General features: G+C 35.6%; 1 protein-coding gene across 11 annotated transcripts in view; it reads right to left on the reverse strand.

Annotated features, from left to right (window-relative positions):
• Nucleotides 1-25716, reverse strand: part of RGS7 (regulator of G protein signaling 7) — a 440443-nt gene that overhangs the window by 205473 nt on the left and 209254 nt on the right. For all 11 annotated transcript variants that reach the window (XM_088799096.1, XM_088799097.1, XM_088799099.1 and 8 more), the window contains one exon: nt 10154-10250. In XM_088799096.1, coding sequence (XP_088655222.1) covers nt 10154-10250 — 97 coding nt within the window. The remainder of the gene's footprint in view (nt 1-10153; nt 10251-25716) is intronic.

A 25716-nucleotide genomic window follows, 5' to 3' on the forward strand; every position in this document is an offset into this window, starting at 1 on the left:
GACCTACAATTAAGATTACTCTACCCAGCAAGGCTATCATTGAAAACTGAGGGAGAGAGAAAGACCTTCCAGACAAGAAAAACCTAAAGGAGTTCATCACCACCAAACCAGTATTATAAGAAATGTTAAAGGGACTTCTTTAAAAAGGATGGGAAAAAAATAAAAACATAAATATAAATAATAAAATGGCAATAACACCATACATATAGATAATCACTTAAAATGTAAATGGATTAAGTGATACAATCATGAGCTATAGGGCAGCTAAGTGCAAAAGAAAACAGGACCCATACATACACTGTATACAAGCAATCCACTTCAGATCAAAAGATACACACAGACTGAAAGTAAAGGGATTGAAAAAAAAGGTATTTCATGCAAATAGAAACAAACAGAAAGCTGGAGTAGTGATACTTATATCAGACAAAATAGACTTTAAAACAAAGGCTATAATAAGAGACAAAGAAGGACATTTCATAATAGTAAAGGGATCAATCCAAAAAGGGGATATAATATGTGTATATAACACTTATGCACCCAACACAGGAGCACCTCAATATACAAAACAAATATTGATGGATATAAAGGGAGAGATCGACAGAATTCCAATCTAGTAGAGGACTTTAATACCCTATTGTTCAGTAAATATAAGCAGACTGAAATCATATCAAGCATCTTCTCTGACCACAATATATTAAACTAGAAATAAATTATAAGAAATAAACTGAAAAACACACAAACACACGGAGGCTAAATGATGTGTTACTAAACAATAAATGGGTTAACAATGAGACCAAGGAAGAAAATAAAAGATAACTTGAGACAAAGGAAAATGAAAACACAACCCAAAATCTATGGGAAAGAGTGAAAGCAGTCATAAGAGAGAAATTCATAGCAATACAGGCCTATCACAAGAAACAAGAAATATCTCAAATAAATAATCTAACCTTACACCTAAAGGAACTAGAAAAAGAAATACAAACAAAGTCCAAAGTGAGTAGAAGGAAGGAAATAATAAAGTTCAGAGCAGAAATAAACAAAATAGTCTAAAAAGATACCAAAGATCAATGAAAGCAAGAGCTTGCTCTTTGAAAAGATAGAAAAAAAAACAAAAAAACATTTAGCCAGACTCATCAAGGAAATAATTTCACCAAATAAATAAAATCAGAAATGACACAGAAGACGTGACCACTGAAAGCCCAGAAATACAAAGGACTATATGAAAATACTATGAACAATTATATGTTAACAAATTGGACAATCTGGAAAAAATGGATAAATTCCTAGAAACATACAGTCTTCCAAGACTGAATCAAGAAAAACCAGAAAATATTAACGGATTATTACTAATAAAATCATATCAGTAATCAAAATACTCCAAAAAAAACACAAGTCCTCAACCGCTGTCTTCACAAGTGAATTTTACAAAACCTTCAAAGAAGAATTAACACCTATCCTCAACCTACATCAAAAAATTCAAGAGGATTGAAGGTTCCAAAGCTCACTTTTATGAGCGAAGTTCATATGTGGGATATAAAACTGAAAGCAACAAAGGAACAAGACAAACAAATAAAGAAACAAAAACTCACAGACACAGACAACAGTTTATTGGTTACCAGAGGGTAAGGGGGATGGGGGGATGATAGAAGAGGGTAAAGGGGGTCAAATATATGCTGATGGAAAGAGAATTGACTCTGGGTGGTAAACATACAATGTGATATATAGATGGTGTATTATAGAATTGTACACTTGAAACCTATGTAATTAAAAAACCAAAACCAAAAACAAACAAACAAACAAAAACAAAGCTCATTTTTACAAGGGGAGCATTATCCTGATCCCAACATCAGAAAAAGACACTACAAAGAAAGAAAATTATAGGCCACTATTCCTGAGGAACATAGCTGCAAAACTCCTCAACAAAATGTGAGTAAACTGAATTTAGCAGTATCTTCAAAAGATCATACACCATGATCAGGTTGAATTTATTCCTGAGATGCAAGGTTGGTTCAATATCTGCAAATCAATTAACGTGATACACCACATAAACAAAATGAAGGGTAAAAATCATATAACCACATCAAAATATGCAGAGAAAGCTTCTGACAAAATTCAGCACATATTTATGACAAAAACAAAAAACTCTCAGCAAAGTGTGGACAGAGGAAACATGTCTCAACATAATAAAGGCCATATAGGACAAACCCACATCTAATACTCAACAGGGAAAAGCTGTAAGTGTTTTCCTTAAGATCAGAAAGAATACAAGGATGTCTACTTTCACCACTTTTATTCAACATAGTATTGGACGTCCTAGACACAGCAATCAGGCAAGAAAAAGAAATAAAAGACATCAAAATTGAAAAGTAAGAAGTAAAACTCTGATTATTTGCAGATGGCATGACTATAACGTAAGATCTGACCAGAAAGCTATTATAGCTAATAAATTAATTCAGTAAAGTAGCAGACTACAAAATTAATATTCATAAATTGGTTGCAGTTTTATACACCAATAACAAACTATCAGAAAGAGAAATTAAAATCAATAGCATTTGCAATTGCATCAGAAAAAAAATAACACAAAAAACCTAGGAATAAATTTAACTAAGATGGTAAAAGACCTGTAACTCAGAACATTACAATAAAATGAAGTAAAAAACTTAAGAAGATACAAATAAATGGAAACATGTACCATGCTCGCAGATAGGAAGAATTAACATGGTTAAAATGTTCATTTATCCAAAGCAATCTGTAGATTTAAAAGCAATCCCTACCAAAACAGCAATGTCATTTTTTCACAAAACTATAATACATTATTCTAAGATTTATATGGAACCACAAAAGACCCCAAATAGCCAGATCAACCTTGAGAAAGAAGATCAAAGTTGGAAGAATCACACTACCTGATGTCAAACTATACTACAAAGTTATAGTAATCAAAACAGCATGGTACTGGCATAAAAACAGGCAAATATAGATCAATGGAACAGAATAGAAATCCCAGAAATAAACCCACATCTATATTGCCAATTAATCTCTAACAAGGAAGTGGGAATCAACAATAGGGTAAAGACAATCTTTCAATAAATTGTATTGGGAAAATGGACAGATAACATGCAAATAAATGAAACTAGACCAACTCTTACACTATATACAAGAACAAACTCAAAATGGATTAAAGTCTTAAATGTAAGACCAAAATGATAAAACTCCTAGAAGAATACATAGCCAATAAATTCTCTGACATTGCTCTGAGTAATAGTTTTTTTCTGATCTCTCTCCTTGGGCAAGGGAAGCAAAAGAAAAAATAAACAAATGGGACTTGATCAAACCAAAAAGTTTTTGCACAGCAATAAAACCATCAACCAAATGCAAAGACAACCTACTCACTGGGAGAAGATATTTAACAATGATACATTTGAAAAAGGATTAATATCCAAAATTTATAAATAGTTCATACAACCTAACACCAAGAATACAAACAATCCAATTAAAAAATGGGCTGAGGACCTGACTAGACATTTCTCTGAAGATGGCCAATAGACATATGAAAAGATGATGAACGTCACTAAATGTCACAGATATACAATTAACACCACACTGAGATATCACCTCACACCAGTCAGAGTAGCTATCATCAATAAATCAACAAACAAATTTGGCATAGATGTGGAGAAAAGGGAAGCCTCATGCACTGTTGGTGTAACTGCAAATCGGCTCAGTCACTATGGAAAACAATATGGAGGTTTTTCAAAAAATTAAAAATAGAACTACCTTCTGACCCAGCAATTCCACTTCTGGGTACTTATTTGAAATCTATGTAATTTTACTAACAATTGTCACCCCAATAAATTTAATAAAATCCAAAAAAAAAAAAAAAAAAAAAAAGAAAACATCCAAAACACTAATTGAACAAGATATATGCACCACTATATTCATTGTAGCATTATTCACAATAGCCAAGATATGGAAGCAACCTAAGTGCCCATCGATAGATTGGATAAAGAAAAAATGGTACATATATACAATGGAATATTACTAGGTCATCAAAAAATGTAATTTTACAATTTGTGATAACATGTATGGACCTAGAGGGTAACATGCTAAGTGAAATTAATCAGATAGAGGAAGACAAATACCATATGATTTCACTTACATGTGGTGCCTCAGAACAAAACAAACAGAAACAGACTCATAGACCCAGAAAACAAACTGATGGTTGCCAGATGGGAAGGGTGGGTTAAAAAGGTGAAGAGAGTAAGAAGTATAATTGGTAGTTACAAAATAGTCATGGGGATGTAAAGCACAGAGAATATAGTCAATGATATGGTAATAACTATGTATAATGCCAGGTAGGTACTAGACTAGTCAGGGGGATCACTTCTTAAATTATGTAAATGTCTCACCACTATGCTGTACACCTGAAATTAACATAAAATAATATTGAATGTCAACTGTAATTGAAAAAAAAAATGTAGAAGGGAAAAAAAAAGACCTCATCTATTATTTAAAAAGGAAATCTATAGAAACTTTGATATAGCCAGCTCTAATTACCCACTCTAAAGAAACAAAGAATTAATGCTTAAGTTCTGTTCATGTGACTGATATTATAAACAAAGATCATTTCATTAAATTCCATAGAGTTTTTTTTTACTTGAACACAATTCAAAGGGAAAGAATTTTTTTTGACAAAGGTGTTTAAAAATACAAATAATTTATGTATATTGACAAAGCCAGATGATCACCATAGTATAAATACTTTCACCATCCATATGAATGCAAATATTTCCTCTAAAATTATAATTAATATTACACATCTAACAAATATTTAATAAACGCCTGCTATATTAGACACTGTTGTTGTTGCTGGGGTTACATAGGGAATTTTGTGGTAATTTGTAGTATTGTCTGGAAGACAGACATTGATCAAACACTACCACTAATGAGTTTATGAATACCAAGTGGAATACAGTATGCTGAAAGAAACAAAATGCAGCTTTATGAGTGTGTTGAAGAAAGGAAGCTGGGATAGACCTGAGATGAGCAGGTCTAAGCTGAGCAAAGGGGACAAGGGAAACAGCACCGTGATGGAAAGCACCCATGGCAAGAGGCGAAGTGTCAGGCATGAAAAGTGGCCTCTGTGGCTAGAACCAAGAGAGCAAGAGGGTACGTGCTATGAGACTGGTTGGACAGGCAGGTAGGGATCGAACTATGTTGCTGCCTAGGAGTCTTGTTAAAGATTTTAGTCTTAATCCTAAAATGACTAAACCATTTCCATGGATCACATTTGCACCTTGAAAGTACCAATGTGACTGCCCTGTGGAGAAAGAGAGGACGCAGTGCTGAGTGGATGTGGGACCAGTTAGGAGTCGATGCAATAATTCCGCTGAATGGAGATGATAGCGTGGATTACAGCGATGCAAGAGTAGATGGTCAAAAGCCAAAAGATGGATGGCTGCTCAGAAGAAACAACAATGATCAGATATGATAAAGAAATTGCCATGAGAAGAAAGGGCGATAGAAAGAGAGGTCAAGGTGACTCCAGCATTTCTGGCATGGGCCATCTTTCCTGAGACAGAAAACAGGGAATGGCTGAGGAAAAGATTATGTATTTAATTTTGGACATGTTGCGTTTGAAATTCCTGTGGAGCATCCAAGTGGAAATATTGCATAAGGAGTCGAACATACTGAATACACTAGAGTTCGGCGAAAAGATCTGGACTGGAGGTGTACAGTTGGAAAGGTGCATAAGGTTGTAATTTAAGCTGTAGCCACGTATGGCATCGTCGAGGGAAAGAAAATGCAGTAAGATTTCCATTGGTGCTTTATCACTCTAGCTATCATGTGAACAGTCCAGTCTACGGTGTTCTCTTCCAATAATCCTTTTTCCACACTTTTCCCTTCTGAGTTCTCTGAATTACAGAATTATATGGAAACTTGGAGATCATGATGTCTAACCTTTTTGGAGGTGAAGACACTGCAGCTGTTTTCTCAAGGTCACACAAGTCCTCAGAGGTAAAACTGAGACAAAGCTCAGGTCTTTTTGACAAGTATGCCAAAGAGTTTCCATCTGGAAAGGGGAGGGGAGGGGGGTTTGTTGGGAGACAAATGTAAGCATTCCCAATAGTCAGAATCCTTCAGATTCTGAATATTCATTCGTTATGATGAAACAACACAGGCACATGCAAAAGACAGCACTTGGGGGGGTTGAGGGGGACAACCCAGGGTGACAGGGAAAAGGGAATGGGATCTTCTTGAATTGGACCGATTTGGTATGAATATTAGTAAGCTGTGCAACATTGAACCAAAAATTTGAACTGTCTGAACCTTCATTTCCTTCTCTATAAAATAGAGATAAACAATAATTACCTTGAAGTGTTGTGAGAAATAAAACTGATACATTAAAAGCCAATAACTACATAGTAGGCTCCCAAATTACTCATATTGTCCTCCACAGTAAAAAAGAATTGTTATTGTAATTGTTATATATAAGTAATGTTATTTTAATATATAAAATCAAAACAACAAACCCTTATTAAAAATACCTTTGTTATTAAAAAGAAAATCCCAATGGCTGATTCAACTCTTGAAACATTAAATATTGAAGTAACAATTTTTCTCTAATCAGGATTTAAAGTCTATTTATTTTGTGTTTATACATTGAAACTCCATAAAGCAGGGGTGTCCAAACTTTTTTCAACGTTTTTTACCAAGGGCCATATGTGGTAAAATACACAAACAGCCGGGCCACTCACTCGAGGTGAAGTACGCATTGCCTCACCTAGTTTATTTAAGTAAACTAAATATATTTTTGGAATTTGCTGCGAGCCAATTAACACTGGATTGCGGGCCACAGTTGGCCCGCGGGCCGCAGTTTGGACACCCCTGCTATAAAGCATCCATGATTGTGAATTAAAAAAAAAATCTACATCCAAATAATATTCAATATTATTATAATGTAATATATTTTCTAGAAATAAAGCACCAAACCCCCACATTTCAACATCTTGTTAAGCAACTGAAAACTTCTGTTGTCAGTTTTAATTCATTCAAATAAGCATGTAGCTAAGGTAAATGTTATAGTTGTAAAATAATATCAGAAATTGATCAAATGCCATGAAAAATGGAAAATTAATTATTTTCTCTTTTATTCATGAATTGTGTGGTCCATAAGAACTTGCTTCTCTATTCTGCTTCCATTCAGGGTTTAAATACAAAGGATTTTTAACTGATACAAAAGTGTCTTAGTTCGCTTTACCAAAGATTTTCAGATGAAAGATGAATAAACATTGTAAGATACAGGATATGAATTCTAGAGCAACAGCTATCATGTCAGAATAAGACCTGTGGGCTTGTTTCATTCAGAGAAAACTCGCAGAGAAATCTGTAATATATTTTTAGCTTTATAGTTATGTTTTTCCAACATGAGGATATGACTGCATAAAAATTGCATGAACACTTTTATGAAAATCTCATGCAGTAATATTTGAACTTCAGCTTTCATTTTATACTGTGATGGAGATCTTCAGTTCAAAGACAAGATATAGCTCCATTTGAAAGGTGAGGATTCTAGCAAAATGACTCCTTAACACACAGTAGACACCCCTAAGTAAGTTGTACTACCCTCCCTCCCTGCCTCTCTCTCTCTCTCCCCCCCTCGTTCTCGCTCTCTCCCCTCCCCCACTCCACACCAAATTAAAACAACAGCAGAAATAAAAGACAGACGAAAAAAAAAAAAGAAAAGAACCCAAATAGAAGAAAAAGGAAGGTACATATGTCAGTGATAAGTCAGGTGAGCAAATACGAATGAAATGAAATGTTCAATTTAGCAATGAACTTCCTAGAAATTGGAGAAAATGGAAAATACAGGGTACACATATCTAATTGTTTTAAAAAAGGAAAAAAGTTAAGTCTATTTTCAAAGGCAAAATTTTCTTAGTATATTATAGAATAAATGCATTTCATGAATCCCCTCATAAGCAATCGAGAGAACATGAAGTAAATATCCATGATTGAAACTTTGCAAAAGTCAAAAAAAGAAGTATGTAAATAATTATGTCTCTGCCTACTCGGAAGGCTTCTATATTATTCTACCCAAACCTCAGAGCATCATTTCTTTTGGAAGGTAAGGACATGGAATTTGGGTTCTTGGTTGAAGATCCAATTATAATGTGAAAGTGTTTCAACAGTTGTGATCCCACAACTGACTTTTTTAACCTCTACAAACAGAACTCACTTTAGTTGATCATACCAGCCAAACATTTAGTGCCAATGTCTATGCAATCCACACTAAAATGAAAATATTTGCCCTTGAAACCCAGTATAGTAACTGGAACTTAGTGGGTATTTGGTCAGTGTTCATTGAACTGAATTAAAAAACAAAACAAAAAAAACAAAACAAAAACTAAAGGACACCATAGTTGACATGGTTCTAAGACTAGCAGATGCCAAGCCTACATATATGTTTTATCAGCGTAAAAATACTGATTCCTTCGTTGCATTCCAGTCCCAATGAATATTAAACTGTAGTTTGGAAATTTGCATTCCTAAAAACCTCCACTGCACCTGTTCCAGATGTAGGAAAAGTTTGAAACAGGAATGGGAAGTGGAGAACATGGTTTCGTGTGGAGGCCTGAAAGGGCCAAGGAGTCCCAGGGCAGTGTGTGCAGTGTGCAGCCCTGCACCTCTGATGCCGGGGACAATGGCCGCAGGGCTACCAGGAACCCAGGACTCTCTGCCTCATCACCTGCTTCTTGTTCCTCTTGTGTTTCATTTTCCTCAATCTGTAGACAGGCTTCCTTTACTTCTCTCTGCACATGGCCGTATTCAGGCCCCAAGTTGACATCACACACATTTAACTGAAGTTCAGGAAACTCAGAATCTCAGGGGAGAGAGCTGATGGGCCAGGCTGTGGTCAGCATTCCCCACTGCTCTTCTGAGAGCAATGCAGTGCTCAGCTCCCCTCTGGTACTGGCGATTTGTATTCTGGTCCTAATTATTACCCTCTCACCAAGGCGGAAGCCCTCCTGATCATTGGATTTCCTCTGATCCCTGTTCATGAGGAAGCATCACCACTCCTGTTCATGAATCCCGTCAACCACATCCCCTCCACATGTTCCTCACCATGCTCCTGACTCTCGTTGCTTGTCACTTGCTGACAAGGTTTTCGATTGTCTTACCGCACCTCTTCTCCTAGCCTTGCTAGCCCAGGCCCCAAGCATGGCCCTTCCCTGCCTCATGGAGCCTGGGCACAGAGTTCTAACTATTCTTATGCATTCTCTCTTGGGTTTCTCTAGTCACTTTCAACCAAGCTTGTGGGGTTTCCCTAATTCTGATAACGATTCCTTTATCTCACAGTCACCCAATTAAAAAATAAACCCCAGAAAATATCGGGTCCTGTTCTCTTTTATCTTGTATATGCAGTCATTCACAAATCCTCTTTATTTCTTTCTATCACATATCAGAATCTTGGCGTGCAAACTATTCCTACAAGAGCCTTATACCTGTGGAAGACACAAAGGCCTTTCCTAAATGCCAGTTTATCCCAAACACTTTTATCACAACATTCTCTGCAAAAAATTTTAAATGTCTCCATATTCCCCCATGTATCAGAATTATATTTTTCTGGTTGGCTATCAAAGACCCTCATAATCTGACTCAACTCTATTCATTCTTCTCTATTTACCCTGTTTTCTGTAATTTGGTCACTCCCAGTTCTGTACACACAGCTGGTGGTGGTAGTGGTCTTGAAGCTGATAAGACTCTTTATTTTTCAAACTCAGCTTGTCACTGATTTTCAGGAACCTTTTCCTGACACCTCATTGATTCTTTTTTCCTCCTAACTTCTGTGTATAATCTACATCAAATTGTTTCATACATTTTTATTTTCATATTGTTTTCTGTTATTTCACATTTGTTCATTATGTCTTTGAAACTGAGAGTCGGGTCATGATTCTTGCTTTTCAGTTTTGTTTTACTATCATTTCAAGTATCCAGCATGATGTAGCATCCAGCATGAATATGGCATAACCATTTTATAAGTAGTTATTGAAGAATGAGTTAGAAGGTTTCAATAGTGAACAGTTAGAATAGATTTTAAATAGTTCTATGAAAGACTCTGGACAAAACAGAGCTACACTGAATGCAAACTTACCAGAGAAGACGCTAGGTATCTTGGAGAGAAAGCTTTTGACAGTACGAATAGGAATTCCATTCTTTTCATCTTGCATGCGTGCTATGACGTCTTCCATCTAAATAACAACAAGATAATGAAAACCTTTCAAAAGTTGAACTTTTTGAGAAAAGTCAATTCTCATAACAATTTTGTATGACAGTTTTGCCCAGCTAAGAATAATGCCATACTCTTGCCTTTCTAGGCTTTGTCACGTTAATATATTCAGTTTGTTTAAAAGATGATGGAGAAAACAGCAAGAAAAATGGCCATTTTAGGGTCCATTAAGTTACTAACATGAACTTTGTGCTTTGAATAATACTCTTCTTCTGGTTTTACATTCTTTGGTTATAAAGTTTGAGATAAAACAGTGCTTATTTTTGAAGCTGTCAGAAATCATTGTCATAGCAAATGTCACACTTCATTAATATTATTATCTCTACTGAACTTACCAATAAGTTCAAGAAAGAAAATAAAAGCCCTGAAAACATCTGTTTGGATTTCCTCTTCAAGCAAGATAGTTTCTGTGTTTTGGTTTAGGAAAAGCTTCTAAAACCTGCTTAGAAATACAAGATTGATTGCCAGCAACTGCTACTTCTCTTCTCAGACATTTACTGAAGTGCGATGTGAAACACACACACACACACACACACACACACACACACACGCACACACACATAAAAATGAATGTAACACCGTAGCCTTCTGCCCATTTAGCGAATTCCATTGTATATATTTTTTCTTTCAATCTAATTAGTACATTTGCTTTTGCTTTAAAAACATTTCCGTAGTTTTAAAGGGCTGTGCTTTACAGTCTACTGTCGAACTTAGTTCTGACTAACATTCATTCAAATCACAGCCTCAGACTTTTTATGTGCTTCTAAATCTGTGGGAGGCACATACACACAAACATACACAAGTTTTACTATGAAACTCAATTCCCAGTCACTCATTTACTTATTCCACAAACAATTACTGATCATTAACTCTAGACCAGACTCACCACTGAGCACTATGGATATGTAAATAAATATAATACAGTTCCTGTCCTCAAAAAATTCACAGTTAATATTGACAACAATGGCAAAAGTTGAGTTGGGTTTATAGTTTAGTTAATAGTGTTGTACCAATGTCAACTTCCTGTTTTTGATAATTATGCTATAATTATATAAGATGTTAACGTTAAGGGAAGTTGAGTTAAAGGGCACATGGGAATTCTCTGTACTGTTTTGCATCTTTTCTAGAAATCTAAAATTATTTCAAATAAAAAGTTAAAAAAATCATAATCTAAAATGTATATCAATGAATTACCTATCAAATTCCCATCAATGCAGTTTCATAATGGTTTTCAACTAACAAATCTTATTTGCCTGGGTAAGTACTATCAAATTTATTAGCAAGAGAAATAACTGGGGATGTGGGAAGGATGGATTTTAGAGTAAGATAGTTCTGCATTTGACGATAAACTCTTCTCATTATCACCCATGTTATTTGAGTAACTTAAGTAACTTCTCCAAGGTTTAGTTTCCTCATCTGTAAAATGATGATAATAATTTTATAATAACTCCTTACAACATTCATGAGATTGGGTTGGGACTGAGATGTGGTAAACTATTTTAAGGTTGAATAAACAACATGCATAAAGCACAGCACATAGATAAAGAGTATTGAACTTCAAATGTCCACGCACACCTCTGACACTTGGAGATGCTTATTCTCCGTTCTTCAAGTTGCTTTTTCGTATGGCTGGAGCGCCTAATTCTGCCTCTTACCGCCACTCCAGGGCAGCTGGGCTGACTTATCAGGTAGAAGAGTTGGGAATGAGACATTTGTCTGCAGGGCCCATCCCAGGGAAACCCACATCCAACGCTGCTGACATAAAGAGGCCTGACCTACTGGATGAGCAAGTCTGTTCAGAATTGGATTTCAGGATTAAAGCTTAGTGAACACTCTTCAATAATAGCTTTATCAGCAATCAAGGTGATACTGTGACCCCTACTGCTGACTCTTTGGTTGTGATTCTCAACTGGTTCAGAATTCAGGGAGAAAAGTTTTTTTATTTGTTTGTTTTGTGTTGTTGTTGTTTTATCAAGCCACTGAAAGACCCCAATAATAACCAGATACCTAGTTCTTTTCCTGTAATAAAGATCTCATCTAACTGTAGATACATGAAAAAAGATGTATCCTTATGATTTTTTATTTTGTCACTGTTTGCTCTTCATTCACCTGACACAATGTTCAGAAATGAAGAAAAAGCTGCTTTCTCTTGCCTAGTATCAGCCTGTAAACCCTGGCGTTATCAGCTTAATGGCTTAAACCAGGCTGGATTAGACAGGCATGGAAACTTCTCTGACTTCCAATTGATTAATAAGCGTCTGCACCCCAGGATGTGGCAGCAGTCACCTCTGGTTGGGGCTGAATTAAGGTGCATCATGGTGAGTAGAGGTGTTTTCTCTGCAAAGTCACACCACCTCTCAGTTCATTAGATCACAAAGGAGTGAGATTAGGGAGCTGGGAATTGAAAGTGACCTCTCTGGTTTGTTTTTAAAATCTTCAATTTTTCAGAGCCATAATTTTCACAATAGAAAAATTTAAAACCCTATGTAAAACTAAGATTTGAGTTCTCGACTGGAAATGTGATCATGGAAATGTATTAAACTGATTTTATGTTTATTCAGATGTGATTTATACATGAAACTTACCATGGCCTAGAATGAGAAAAACAAAACAACAAAACAAGATAAAAAACAAAGACAAAAAAGAAATACAAGCCTCATTTTTAGAAGCTAAAATCCATCACAAAGGCCACATATAAAAATACAACTATCTTATTTACTAAAGTTCCCTTACGCATTAACTCAGACTCTCTTATGATATTAAGCATGCATTTAACATGCTTGATGATCTGCTTTCTCATTATTAGCAATAGCAAATTGGGTGAGAAGGAGAATGCTAGAAGCAGACAAACTAATAGAGCAAATTAGACAGCAAGGGATGTGACACTAAAAAAAGTAATTCTGATACACATTAAAACTCTTTGGGACAATTGAAGGCCAAAGATTCAGATATCTCAAGTATCCCAAAAGAAGATCTATCATCTGACATCTAGCTTCATAAGGACACCATTGAGTTATAAAGGGTTGGAGTGTGTTTTACGTCTCATAAGCCTTTTTTCTGAGGGTGAGGAAACTGAGCCTGGGATAAGAGAACACAGGACTATGAACAGGAGAGTTTGACATACCTCAAGTGACCGAAGCTTTCTCTGAGTCTTTTCTTTACCTTTCAAATAAGAAGCAGATGATTTGTAATTTTCTCCTAGCTAAAAAATTATTGAAGTCTGCAAATCATCATCAGTGTTCAGAATTGGATAAGTCTCATCACTTAATTCAAAGAGCTAATTCCCTATCAAGAAACAAATAGATGAAACTATACAATTCAACAGGACCTTTTACAAATGTATTTGCTTCCAATTGGGAGCACATTTTAAATTCAATGCAAATAGTAGAATGAAACAGATAAGCTACTTTATCACTCTAAGATTCAGGTTTTTTATCTTAGTAAGATGAAACTAATTAATAATAATAACAATAGGTACATCTTATTACAAGTGATGATTAATGAAACAATGCTAATTAAATGTTTACCATAATTTTGTCATGGTCAATGTCATCATCGTCACCATTATAAGTTTCTGCCCTCATCACTGTAAGCTACAGGCCTTTTCATTCTTTTATAATCCAGTTGACAAAAACACATGTGGTCAAATGCCAAATATTTATTAGAAGCAATAAATTGTCAATCACAAAGTAGACAGAGATATCTAAGTACAATCTCAGACTTCTTATAGAAGACTGAGTTTATGTTGTCCTCTGAGAGATAGGGGATTTGATTAGAAGAACTATCAGGAAGAATGATTTTTGCATGTAAGTAAGCACTATACGAACCATGAAAAAATAATATTTAGAAGAAAGGGGGAAATGAGATTGCATCCATTTTTGACTGAAAAATGTCTCTGCTCTCATATCTTTTTTGATGAATTTGCCTCTTGAAGTTTATTAGAGAATCAAAAAATAGAATTGAATTGAGATGAAATACTTTTTGCAAAAGTAATCTTTTTTCTCTGCAAATCAATTCTCTCTGTGTGAAAAGAGTAAAACAATTGTCTCTTGGCAAAGTAGTTTTGAGAATATCTATGACTCAACTTGTTCAAAAATTTTTATACCACTATTACAGAGGTATATATACCCTTTTAATACCCTTCACATTTCAGTTACTGTTATGATCTTATAACTATCTGTTTCTCCTTTGATGTGAACTTTTTGAGGAAGGAAATCTCAACCTTACCCATTTTTGTATTGCTAATATATAAAGTGTTGGCCCATAAAGGAAGCTCAAAACAAAAGAGAGACATTGAATTTCAATTTATGGCACATATTTTATTTTTCTGAGAGATCCAAAGCAAAAATCCAAGTTAAATTGATTTAAGATTTCATCTTCAGATATTTGAAATGTTTTTTGTTTTTGTTTCTGCTTTGTTTTTTAATCTAACATTTGGTGAAAACTAATAGGCTGAGTCAAAAACAGTGGAAGCGAAGAGCTTAATGTATTATAAGCTAAAACATTCTTATTATTTCTGTTTCCTTCAATGCAGAGATTTTTCCACTTGTTCATTAGAGAAATTTCTTCTTTCAAAACATGAGGATACATCAGTGACTGTTCATGAGGCTGCCTTCCTGCTTGTAGATGTGACTATCGAGTTCACCGCCATGTGTAAGCTCTCAAGATGAAAGGCACTCTTTTCCCAGGAATCCATAATTAGCCTTTCATTGAACTAGTTTAGATGGTAACTTCAATGGGTGATGTATTTCAAATACGCTCAGGTTAAACAGTCTCTATCCAAACACTCCGCAGAATGAAAGAGCGTATTACACAGGTACATCTTTGAGGAGAGCTAACAAATTATTCAAGAGGGGCATGTCAAACAGGGAACTCCTACACACTGATGAAAACAAAATCACTGCCTTGAAACCTTTCTAGTTCCCTAATGTTCTAAACAATGATGGGAGTTTAATTAAATTTACTTGTAGCTATATTTGCCAGAACTTTATCATATCAGTAATATTGATTTCATTAAGCCAATAATTTTACAGAGACACCCTGACTGTAAATGAAACATTTGTATGAAGTAAATACATTTTGTACTCTGTAGTTCTGAAAGAAAAATGAATCAATCAAAAGTTCAAAAAAAAGTTTTCTAACTTCTTATTTTAATCCACCATTAAGCAGAGGCATTTAGAAATATAAATGACACCGAAAGCGGTACACAGATTTAATGCAATCCCCATCAAAATCCCAATGGCGTTTTTAAAAGAAATAGAAAACAAAAATCATCATATTTGTTTGGAACCACAAAAGACCCCGAACAGCCAGAGCAATCCTTCTTAGGAACAATGCTAGAGGCATCACACTTCCTGACTTCAGCTTGTACTACAGGGCAACAATAATCAAAACAGCATGGTATTGGCAGAAAAACAGACACACAGACCAATGGAATAGATTCGAGAATCCAGAAATAAGTCCACATAAATACGGACAGATAATTTTCAACAAAAAAGCCAAAAACATACAATAAAGGAAAGAAAGCCTCTTAAATAAATGGTTCTGGGAGAATTGGAAAACCAGGTGCAAAAGAATGAAACTAGACTGCTATCTGTCACCATGTACCAAAATTAACTCAAAATGGATCTAAGACCTAAACATAAGACTTGAAACAATAAACTGTGTAGAAGAAAACATAGGTACTAAACTTATGGACCTTGGGTTCAAAGAGGATTTTATGAATTTGACTTCAAAGGCAAGAGAAGTAAAAGCTAAAAAAGTAAAAGTAAAATAAATGAATGGGACTATATCAAACTTAAAAGCTTCTGCACAGCAAAAGAAACCATTGACAAAATAAAACGGCAACCAACCAAATGGGAGAAGATTTTTGCTAACAATGCCTCTGATAAGGGGCTAATATCCAAAATGTATAAAGAACTCATACAAATCAACAACAACAAAAAAACAAACAATCCAATTAAAAAGTGGGCAAAGGACCTGAATAGACATTGCTCCAAAGAGGACATACAAATGGCCAATAGACACATGAAAAAATGCTCAACATCACTAATCATCAGAGAAATGCAAATACAAACCACCATGAGATATCACCTCACACCAGTTAGAATGGCTATCATCAACAAGACAAATAGTAACAAGTGTTGGCGAGGCTGTGGAGAAAAAGGAACCCTCATACACTGTTGGTGGGAATGCAGACTGGTGCAGCCGTTATGGAAGGCAGTGTGGAGGTTCCTCAAAAAATTACGAATACAATTACCATATGACCCAGCAATCCCTCTCCTGGGTATCTACCCAAAAAAATATGAAAACATTTATCTGTAAAGATATATGTTCTCCTATGATTATTGCAGCTTTATTTACAGTGGCCAAGACATGGAAACAACCAAAGTGTCCTTTGATAGATGACTGGATAAAGAAGATGTGGTATATATACACAATGGAATACTATTCTGCCATAAGAAAAGATGAAATACCGTAGTACCATTTGTGACAATATGGATGGATCTTGAGATTATTGTGCTAAGCGAAATAAGCCAGACAGAAAAAGTCAAGGACCATATGATTTCACTGACATGTGGGATATAAAACTGAAAGCAACAAAGGAACAAGACAAACAAATGAAGAAACGAAAACTCATAGACATAGACGATAGTTTAGTGGTTACCAGAGGGTAAGGGAGGAGAGAGGGTGGTATATGCGGGTAAAAGAGATCAAATATATGGTGATGGAAGGAAAACTGACTCTGGCTGGTGAACACACAATGTGATATATAGATGACATAATACAGAATTGTACACCTGAAACCTATGTAACTTTACTAACCATTGTCACCCCAATCAACTTTAATTTAAAAAAAAAGAAATATAAATGACAGACTGTATTGGAATGATTTTTTTCCTACATGCACATACTTCCCAATTATTGTAGGCAATCATTTTAAGTGATGACTACAACAATGGGAGAAATGATCACTGTAGTGCTTATGACTAAATAACATAACCTTGTAAAATCCAGTTACATGCAAATCTGTCCTAGTTCATCTTGAATATAGATTTATTTTTTACAAAAGCAATACTTAATTTGAAAACTTTTGCAATTTTAGAGTAGAAGATTTTTTTCTGATTTATGGATATTATTTTCATTTGTTTTTCAATAAAGCACTAATAAAGCACCCCTCCATCTCAAGGACTATCACCCCTATTTTAAATAAATAAATAGATAAGTAAAAAATGATGCTCTTTGTATTTGTTACGATTACTTAGGTTACAAGTGACAGAATCCCAGCTTAAATTGTCACAAACAAGGAAATATGTTGACAGTATTGTAGGATGTGTCACGTAACTCAAAGACCAGAAGATGAGAGGCACAGCTGCCCTTCAGGGCATCTGTCTGCCTCTCATCTTGGCTCCTCTCCTGTGTCTGCCTCCCTCTTCTCTCAGGCCCAGAGCTCTTAGTTCTCCAAAGCACAGAGCAGGAAACATGGCTGTGCTTACAATTCTGATCTTTATAGTTTATAGTCAAAGAACCTAAAGTGAAATTTCTTCTCCCTCACATTCCTACACCTGGATTTTTGGCCAAAAATCTGCTTTATAAATGCTGGGAGAATGGGGTGAGGGCAGTGGAAGGGGTGCTGACAGACAGGACAATGGTATTCACCATGGCTTTATTTAATATGAAAAATCTATTGAAAGACAGAGGAACAGAGTTGTGTAATAGGAGGGAAAAAAAACCTAAGAGAAGCAGTGTGCAGCACGGGTGGGGGAGAGAGAAAGAGAAGCTAGCGAATAATGAAAGAAAGCCAAAGGAAGACAAAAAGTGATGCAGAGAGCACCATGGGACAGACAAGCAAATCCACTGGAGGGACTTTCACAGGTATAAGGGAAGAATAAGGAAATATCACAATCAAACAAGCTACTTGGCTAATTTATGTGTAACTTTTGGCCATGGTAGTATTTGCCCATCAAGTAGAAAATGTCAAGGGTATTAAATATATATGACGGAGTAACTCAGGTTTTCAGGGTGTTTTGTTCCTCTCGGGTGTCACTTGTTGAACTTTCCAAAGGGGCCTAATGGCTAATATCAGAGTTCAAGTAGGACAGTTGTCAGTGCCTCCTAAAATACTATGGAAAAGCTTCATGGGAAAAATAAGAATAAGCTGATCCGAGAGGGTGGGCAGGATAAAGAGGAAAAGGGAGGGAGGATGCAGAACATGCAAACACCTAAATGAGTCACTATCCTTAGCTTCCAGTTGGAAATGAGCAAGACTCTTGGCTACACTCCTTCTTCTGCCCCCACATCCTATTTTAATGTCTTTGAAAACTGCCTCGTTAGTGATTCTCGAACCCATTTCTACCTTGGTCTTCAACGTTGTTCATGTGTAGCCTACATGATACTCTCTCTGTAATGGACTCCTATTTGCATCCACATCAAATAGCTTCTGTTTGCACCCACAACAGTCCGCTCAATTGAAGAATCCCAGAATCAACTCAGGAACAAGCCAGAATATTTCACCTGTTTAGATTTTGATTGACCTGTAAACGCCATGAATTCTCTGTAAGATAAATGACCATTCAGATTTCACCAGTAAGATCCTTCCACACCAGTCATTCCAGCCTTATAATTTGCCACCCTCATCACTATACCTCACGCTGCAAACATGCTCAGTACTCGCTCACTGCTTTACCTTCTCATATACTATCCCTTCTGCCTGTTGTGTCCTTCTCTTTTCCATCCGTCTGGGAAAACTCAGCTATCCTTTCAGGATCATTTTAAAGTTTAGCTTCTTACTGAAGTCCTTTCTGATCTCTCCGCCAATCTCTTTCATCCCAACTGAATATAATCACAGCTACTTTCGAACTTCATTTGTAATTCTTTTTTTGATACTTACTCCCACCTTCCTTTATATGATTTATGTGTAAGCTAATTCTATACCTGTTTGTCATTGCCTTTACACGGTAAATGTTTTGATAATGAGATCTTTGCTATTTTACTATCTGGTGCATGGACCATGAGGAATTGGTAGTGGAAAGCCTCTATTTTTCACTTTATATATTTTTGTATTGTTTTTATGTTGCGTGTGTTTCTTGTTTTTATTTTTGTTTTTGTGTTTTGTTTTGTTTTTTAACAATGAGCATGTATTACCTTTTTTATAATTAAAATTTTGGATTATTTGAGAATTCTCATTGTAATAGGATTAAAGTCTTATGCTTTAAGTCATTTATTCAAATATCTGCTGCCACATATTTTGGGGTCAAATATCCCCAACTGCCTGATGAAATATGCTGTATGTAAATATTCTGATCAATTGCCAATGGTCTTCAGCAACTAAACTGGTCTACTTAGAAATTACCTTCCTCTCCCCCATCTTTTAAATCCAGAGCTAATGAACTAAATTGTTTACATTCTTTTTAAATTAGTCATACCTCATTATAACCCTGGTAGACAGAATCAACTGTCTCATCATCAGCCCCCTTTTTGGAGAGACTAGAATTCCTAATAAGTGAAAAGCCTTTCTTCTGACCTTTCTCATTGATGCAGCTGCATGATTTCAGATAAGCTCTTCTCATATTTTAGCTTCTAAAATTAACTTGAAATTCAGCAACCTCCAGGGTTTAGCAAAGGTAGAGGAGTCATTCTCTTAAATGAATTGTCAATGAAGTCTTACAAAATATCTAAAGGCATCCATTGATTTGGGTAAGAGAATGCAGAATATGCCCTGGATTTACTAATCCTCTGAGATTTAGCAGGAAGGACCAGCAAGAGCTGCCAAGGTCCTCTCTACTGAACATGCCAGTCTCACTAAAGGAAAGGGGTCTTACAATACTGTCAGAGTATAATAGCTTCACAATAAATGTAAGAATTACTCTTTCAATCCTTTGATTTAAATCTTAGCTTCACTTTGTTGCCATTTAGGTATTTATTGTTTATAAATTGATCCAAATCTTTTTGAAGCTGATTGAGTTTCCTAGCTGCTTGGGGAATAAATTCTGTATGTAAATTACCTGCTACCTGAAGTCATGGTTCCTATTACTTAATGTTTGCCTCACTTAAGTTTAAAAGATACACCATCATCTTACAGTTTCAAAATTTAGTGACTAGACTAATACCTTGTTTATCATAGTCATGGTATATAAATCTATAAATTCTGATCCTGACTATCTCATTTCCCTTTCCATGATAAGTAGGCAAACTCTTTCTCATAGTTTTATACAGAGTACCTCCCTCTGTATTGCCCAAATTACCTAATAATGATAAAGATTGCTGGCAACTGGGTACCACAGACACATTTCCAGACACAAATGAAACAAACTCCCCCTATTTCTAACCTTCAACTTGGCACAAGAGGAATACAAGTTTACTTCTTTCTGCCTCCTACACTGAAAACCAACGACAAAGAACAAACTTATGCAATAGACTAATAGCATCTCTGTCATCTACATAAATTGATTCAGATCAACAGCCTAACTGATTGGCAGAAAGAAAGCTCTCGCATCATGCTGTTTTAGTGATTCAGAGTAAGCCACATTTGCTGAAGCCCTAGAACACTCTCATGATTCTATAAATATTCTACACAGTTGCAAATTTCATTTCTGGGAACTTTTTAAACAAAAGGTGCTTATATCAGCTTTCCGTGACTGCCCTTCATTTTTTTACTTTTACCTAATGATTCTTCATCTCTCAGATTTATCCCTCAGGAGAAATCTGGTCAGCATTGTTTCCGAAGTACCTTTGCTCTCAGGAATCATTACATTTTAAAATCTTCTATTATAGTTTAAGAACATTCATACCTACTGCTCACAAGGAGGTCACCTGTGAAATATTTTTGAGTTCTTAGAAAAGAACGTGTCAAAATTATCAGTCATTAAATTCATCACTCAATTACAGAAAATCTGAATGGCCTCAAAAAGATTTGGATAAATCTATGAATGACAGAGATATAAATGGCTACAAAGGAAAGATGATATTTAAATCAGGAGACATTGGATTAGACTTTCCAAACTGTTACTTTGGAAAGTTATCTCTTATAACTTGGTTTCATCATGGAGTTACCCACAAACTATAAAATGAACTTAAGCCCACCCATCCACATAGTAATGTGTGTGACCAGGAAGATCAGAAATATAACCGTACTGAAGGTGAACATTCATGCTTAAATAGCAAGAAAGGCAATCAAACCCTGAATTTATGTTATTCCCTCCTTTCTTCCTCTCGGCCTAATTAAAAAGCTCTCGTATCATCCAGCATACATCTGTTATATTTCTGGCTAGAGAATTAGGAAAGTAGCAGTATAGAAAATCAACCTAATAAAAGTAAGCATGGAACTATGGATGCCATGTTTCATCATTCAGTGAAAGACATCGTCATCGATTCATTATTTCTACTGTAGGAATCTACAGAGATTCTTAAGAGAATGATCTGTAAGTTCTTATTACACGGTCTTGTGTCATTACAAAATTTTCATAACAACATGTGTTCACCCTGTGCTGCACTATTTCCAACCTGGAAGCACCAAGCAGAACTTTGCCCACCTGTGTGCTTTAAGACCTAGAATCTGAACATTCTTGGCAGGGCTCAGCAGACAGAGATGGCAGGTCCTTTCCAAGGATGAAGCAAATAGGCTTGTTCTGGGGTTCCACTGATGTGCAAATTCACCTGTATTGGACTCTTCTTTTGTAAAAATACAAAGGATAAAGCCAAATGAAGTTACGCACTGCACAGCCTTCCTTCTCCACAGGGATTCCATAAGAGAATTAAGCCCTTCAGAATACGACATTAGTGATCATGTTCTCAATTCTCTCAAGGTTGGTGGAAGACTTAGTGGCATTCCAAATGCACAAGAGAGGTTAATTTATCACCTACAATGGACCCCTCAGGCAATTAAGGCTTAATATTCTCAGAAAACCCTGGCTGAGAGTGCTGTTCTGGCCATGACCTAACTGTCAGTGCAGGCAGTGCTATTTTTGGAGTCACAAGCAGTAGCTGTGCTCTGCTTCCACTGAGAGGAAACATGAGGGCTTTGGCAGGAGGGCTAAAAACACACATTTTTAATGATGTGATACCAAGATATATTACTTAAGTAATTTACTTTATGGCCACTTCTTTTGTAAAATGGAGGCTCAGAGATGTCTCTGAGACAATTTTAGTATTGTTTTACCAGGAGTGATCAAAAGGTTGACCTGCAGTCACCACCGTAATTAGTTCTTAAGGCTACGTTCATCCTGCCTGTTTCGTCTAAGAATTAATCCTCTGTCTGTGACTCTCATTTAAATTTTTTTTAAAGGATTACACCCTGAAAGTAAGGCAAAAGCACTTTAAAATGACAAAAGCATAATCATACCAATGATGAAGGCTTATCTACTTCAGATGCACACACTAAAAATCAATGCACGTTTGGTGATTTGGCTGTTTGCCTTATATTTCATGCTTTTCAAAGTTTTAAATTGGTTTTTGCTGCTGCTGAGCCTGACCTTTTTCTCTGTGTGACATTCTTTGGTTTACTTATTCCATAGATTGATTTTTAAATTTCAATTTCCTACAATTCTTTTTGAGATCGATGACCAAATTTTAGAAAGGCAACAGGAAAAGAATTTACCCTTTCACTGTACTTTTGCTAGTGTTGGCAAGTCAAGGCACTACAACGTTAAAGTGGATTTTATTTTTCAGAAGCGTTTGAACAGCCACATTGATCTTTCTAACCCACTGAACAGTTAACTCTAAAGAATGGGAGATTGACTTTTCTGATTCACCCTTTACCTGCATAAGGGATTGGCAAAATCACTTCCTTCTTGATGATCCATCTATAAAAGCTTTCTACACAGGGCTTTTTGCAGTTATGCACTCATTCTACTCTCAGAGAAAAATTAGGATGCGTGGTGGACTAGTTTATACAAAATCTCTAAGCAAAGTAGTTCCAAGCCTAGACACACAAATGTATAACTTCTCGTCTGATAACTATTTCTTTTATATCCCCCACGGTTTTGTTTTTCTTATGAAAACATAATTCCCATGCCAAATAAATCAGAACCCTTGGCTGCAACTTCCTGACAACAATTGTCAACAATTTCATGAGAAAATGGGAAAAAAAAGAATTTGCCCTACTTATGGCTAGATAGCCCATGCCTATTATCTTACAGTTAAATCATGGACATCAGAAGGTCATGGCAAACTCAGGACCATAATTTATGGTTGGCTTGGGAAGTTTCACCACATTAGGTAGAAACCCTAATTGTGTTCTGCTGCTGTCCAAAGCACATGCACTGCCCTAAAAATAGTTCAAATATAGTAATGTCATAAAACATATTATTATAGTATTCATATATGTGTGTCTAACATAATTATGGAATATAATCACTTTTTAATACCCATTTGAAGGAACAGTCCTTACATCAATTATGTTTCCCCTCCTCCAGATTCTGTAAGATACATGATCTTTTCAACTGGCAGATCTCTGGGGGCTAATTTGCCCTGCAATACATGCACTTATGTGCAAAACTGAGCCTCATTATAATAGTGTCTCATGAGCAAAAATTATTTTCTATAACCTATTAAGTGTTTTCTTGAATGTTATGCACACATATAATACCATGTGATGCTAAAAACCCAGCTGTATCCCTAGGAAAAGAAGACAGGATTGATTGAATGTACATATAAAATTTGTAATTAAATTATTCTTTTTAAAATTACTTATTTTTGTCAGTTACAGCTGACATTCATAATTTTTTATATTAGTTTCAGGTGTATAGCATAGTGGTTAGACATTTATATCAATTTACGCAGTGATCCCACCTGGCACTATACCTAGTTGTGACAACGTTATTAACTATACTACCTATGCTTTACTTTATATCCCCGTGACTACTCTGTAACTACCAATTTGTACTTCTTACTCCCTTCACCTTTTTCACCCAGTTTCCCAACCCCCTGTCCTCTGGCAAACATCAGTTTGTTCTCTACATCTATGAGTCTGTTTCTGTTTTGGCAGCTAAGGGTTCTGAATCTGTTCTTTAGATTCCACATGTGAGTGAGATTATATGGTAAATTATTCTCTTCTTTTTTCATTCATGTCTATTAACTTACTCAGTTCCTAAATGTATTTTATTTCTTCCAGTGAATGTGACTAAAGTGTAGCTAGAAAATACTGAGGAAACAGACATAAATGCTAGAAGCATCCATTAACCTAAAAGGCTGGGAAAGATCTCAGCATCCTTTATGCATTTTTAACCCCATGTTTAAACATCTTTCATTCCACAGCATTTTTCTCCTTGTAAGTCAACATTCTTTAATACAAAGTACAGTATCTCATGCTGTGTAATACATATGTTGCCAAGGCAACAATAACAACATATGCAAAACAAGGAAAATAAAAATTAATCTCTGACAATTACCTACCCTTACAAAAAAAGAAGGTAAAATAAGACATAGCATAAATTATGCAATACACAGTTGTCTCAACAGAAAAAAGACTTCAGGTGAAAGGAATCATAGAGTGGAGGTATCATTAAGGGAAGAAAGAGGTAGCTGGGATGGACTAGAATTACACAGGAGAAAAAAAATCTTGCTTCACATTTTATACATATATGAATTTGTATGTGGATCTCTTTGGGAAGGTGATCATTTATGGCATGTTCAGCATGTTTTCAAACCATAGGTGTGAAATAATAGAAAAAAAATTATTTATATATATAAATACATTAAATATATATATATTCAAAATATATATAGCTTCAAAATTTCTGTATAATGTATTTATAATGTATTTAATATAAACACATTAAATATATATATATATATATATATATATATATATATATATATATATATCTGTCCCTGGTTCCTGACACAGGACTCCTAAAACCCTTGTAATTTCCTAAGTGATGAGAACATGAAGAGCATCTTTTATTGTACTTAATATTTGACTCTAGTTCTTGACATAAAACTCCTAAATCCCTTGGAATTTCCTGGGTCATGAGAGTGTCTTTTAGGGAGGTTCAGTCAAGACAGAGTAAGTGGTTGCTGCACTGGCCTCTTCCCATGACCACATCAAAATTATAACTAAGTTAAAGAATAATCAACCTAGAGAACCATCTGAAGACGAGCTGAACAGAAGACCTATAACTAAAGATATAAATAAAAAGCCACATTTGGGCTGGTAGAAAGGGAAGACATGTGAAACCGGCTGGCACACACTATTGTGTGGTGGCTGAGAATTGGGAGAGATATTGTGAGGAATGAGGGGTCCCAGCCCCACACCAGGCTCCCTAGCCCAGAGTACCAGTGCCAGGAAGAGGAATCCCTACAACTTCTGGTTGTGAAAAAAAGTGGGGATTCTGTCTATCTGGGTGAGAAGGAATGCTGATGGAAACCCAACTGTCCTCTTAAAGGGCCCATGCACAGACTCACTTGCTCACAGGTGCTTACCCTGGGCT

Source organism: Rhinolophus sinicus, chromosome 6 (assembly GCF_057876585.1).
Source record: "Rhinolophus sinicus isolate RSI-liver-muscle chromosome 6, RSI-T2T, whole genome shotgun sequence".
In the NCBI taxonomy this organism is placed as follows: domain Eukaryota; kingdom Metazoa; phylum Chordata; class Mammalia; order Chiroptera; family Rhinolophidae; genus Rhinolophus; species Rhinolophus sinicus.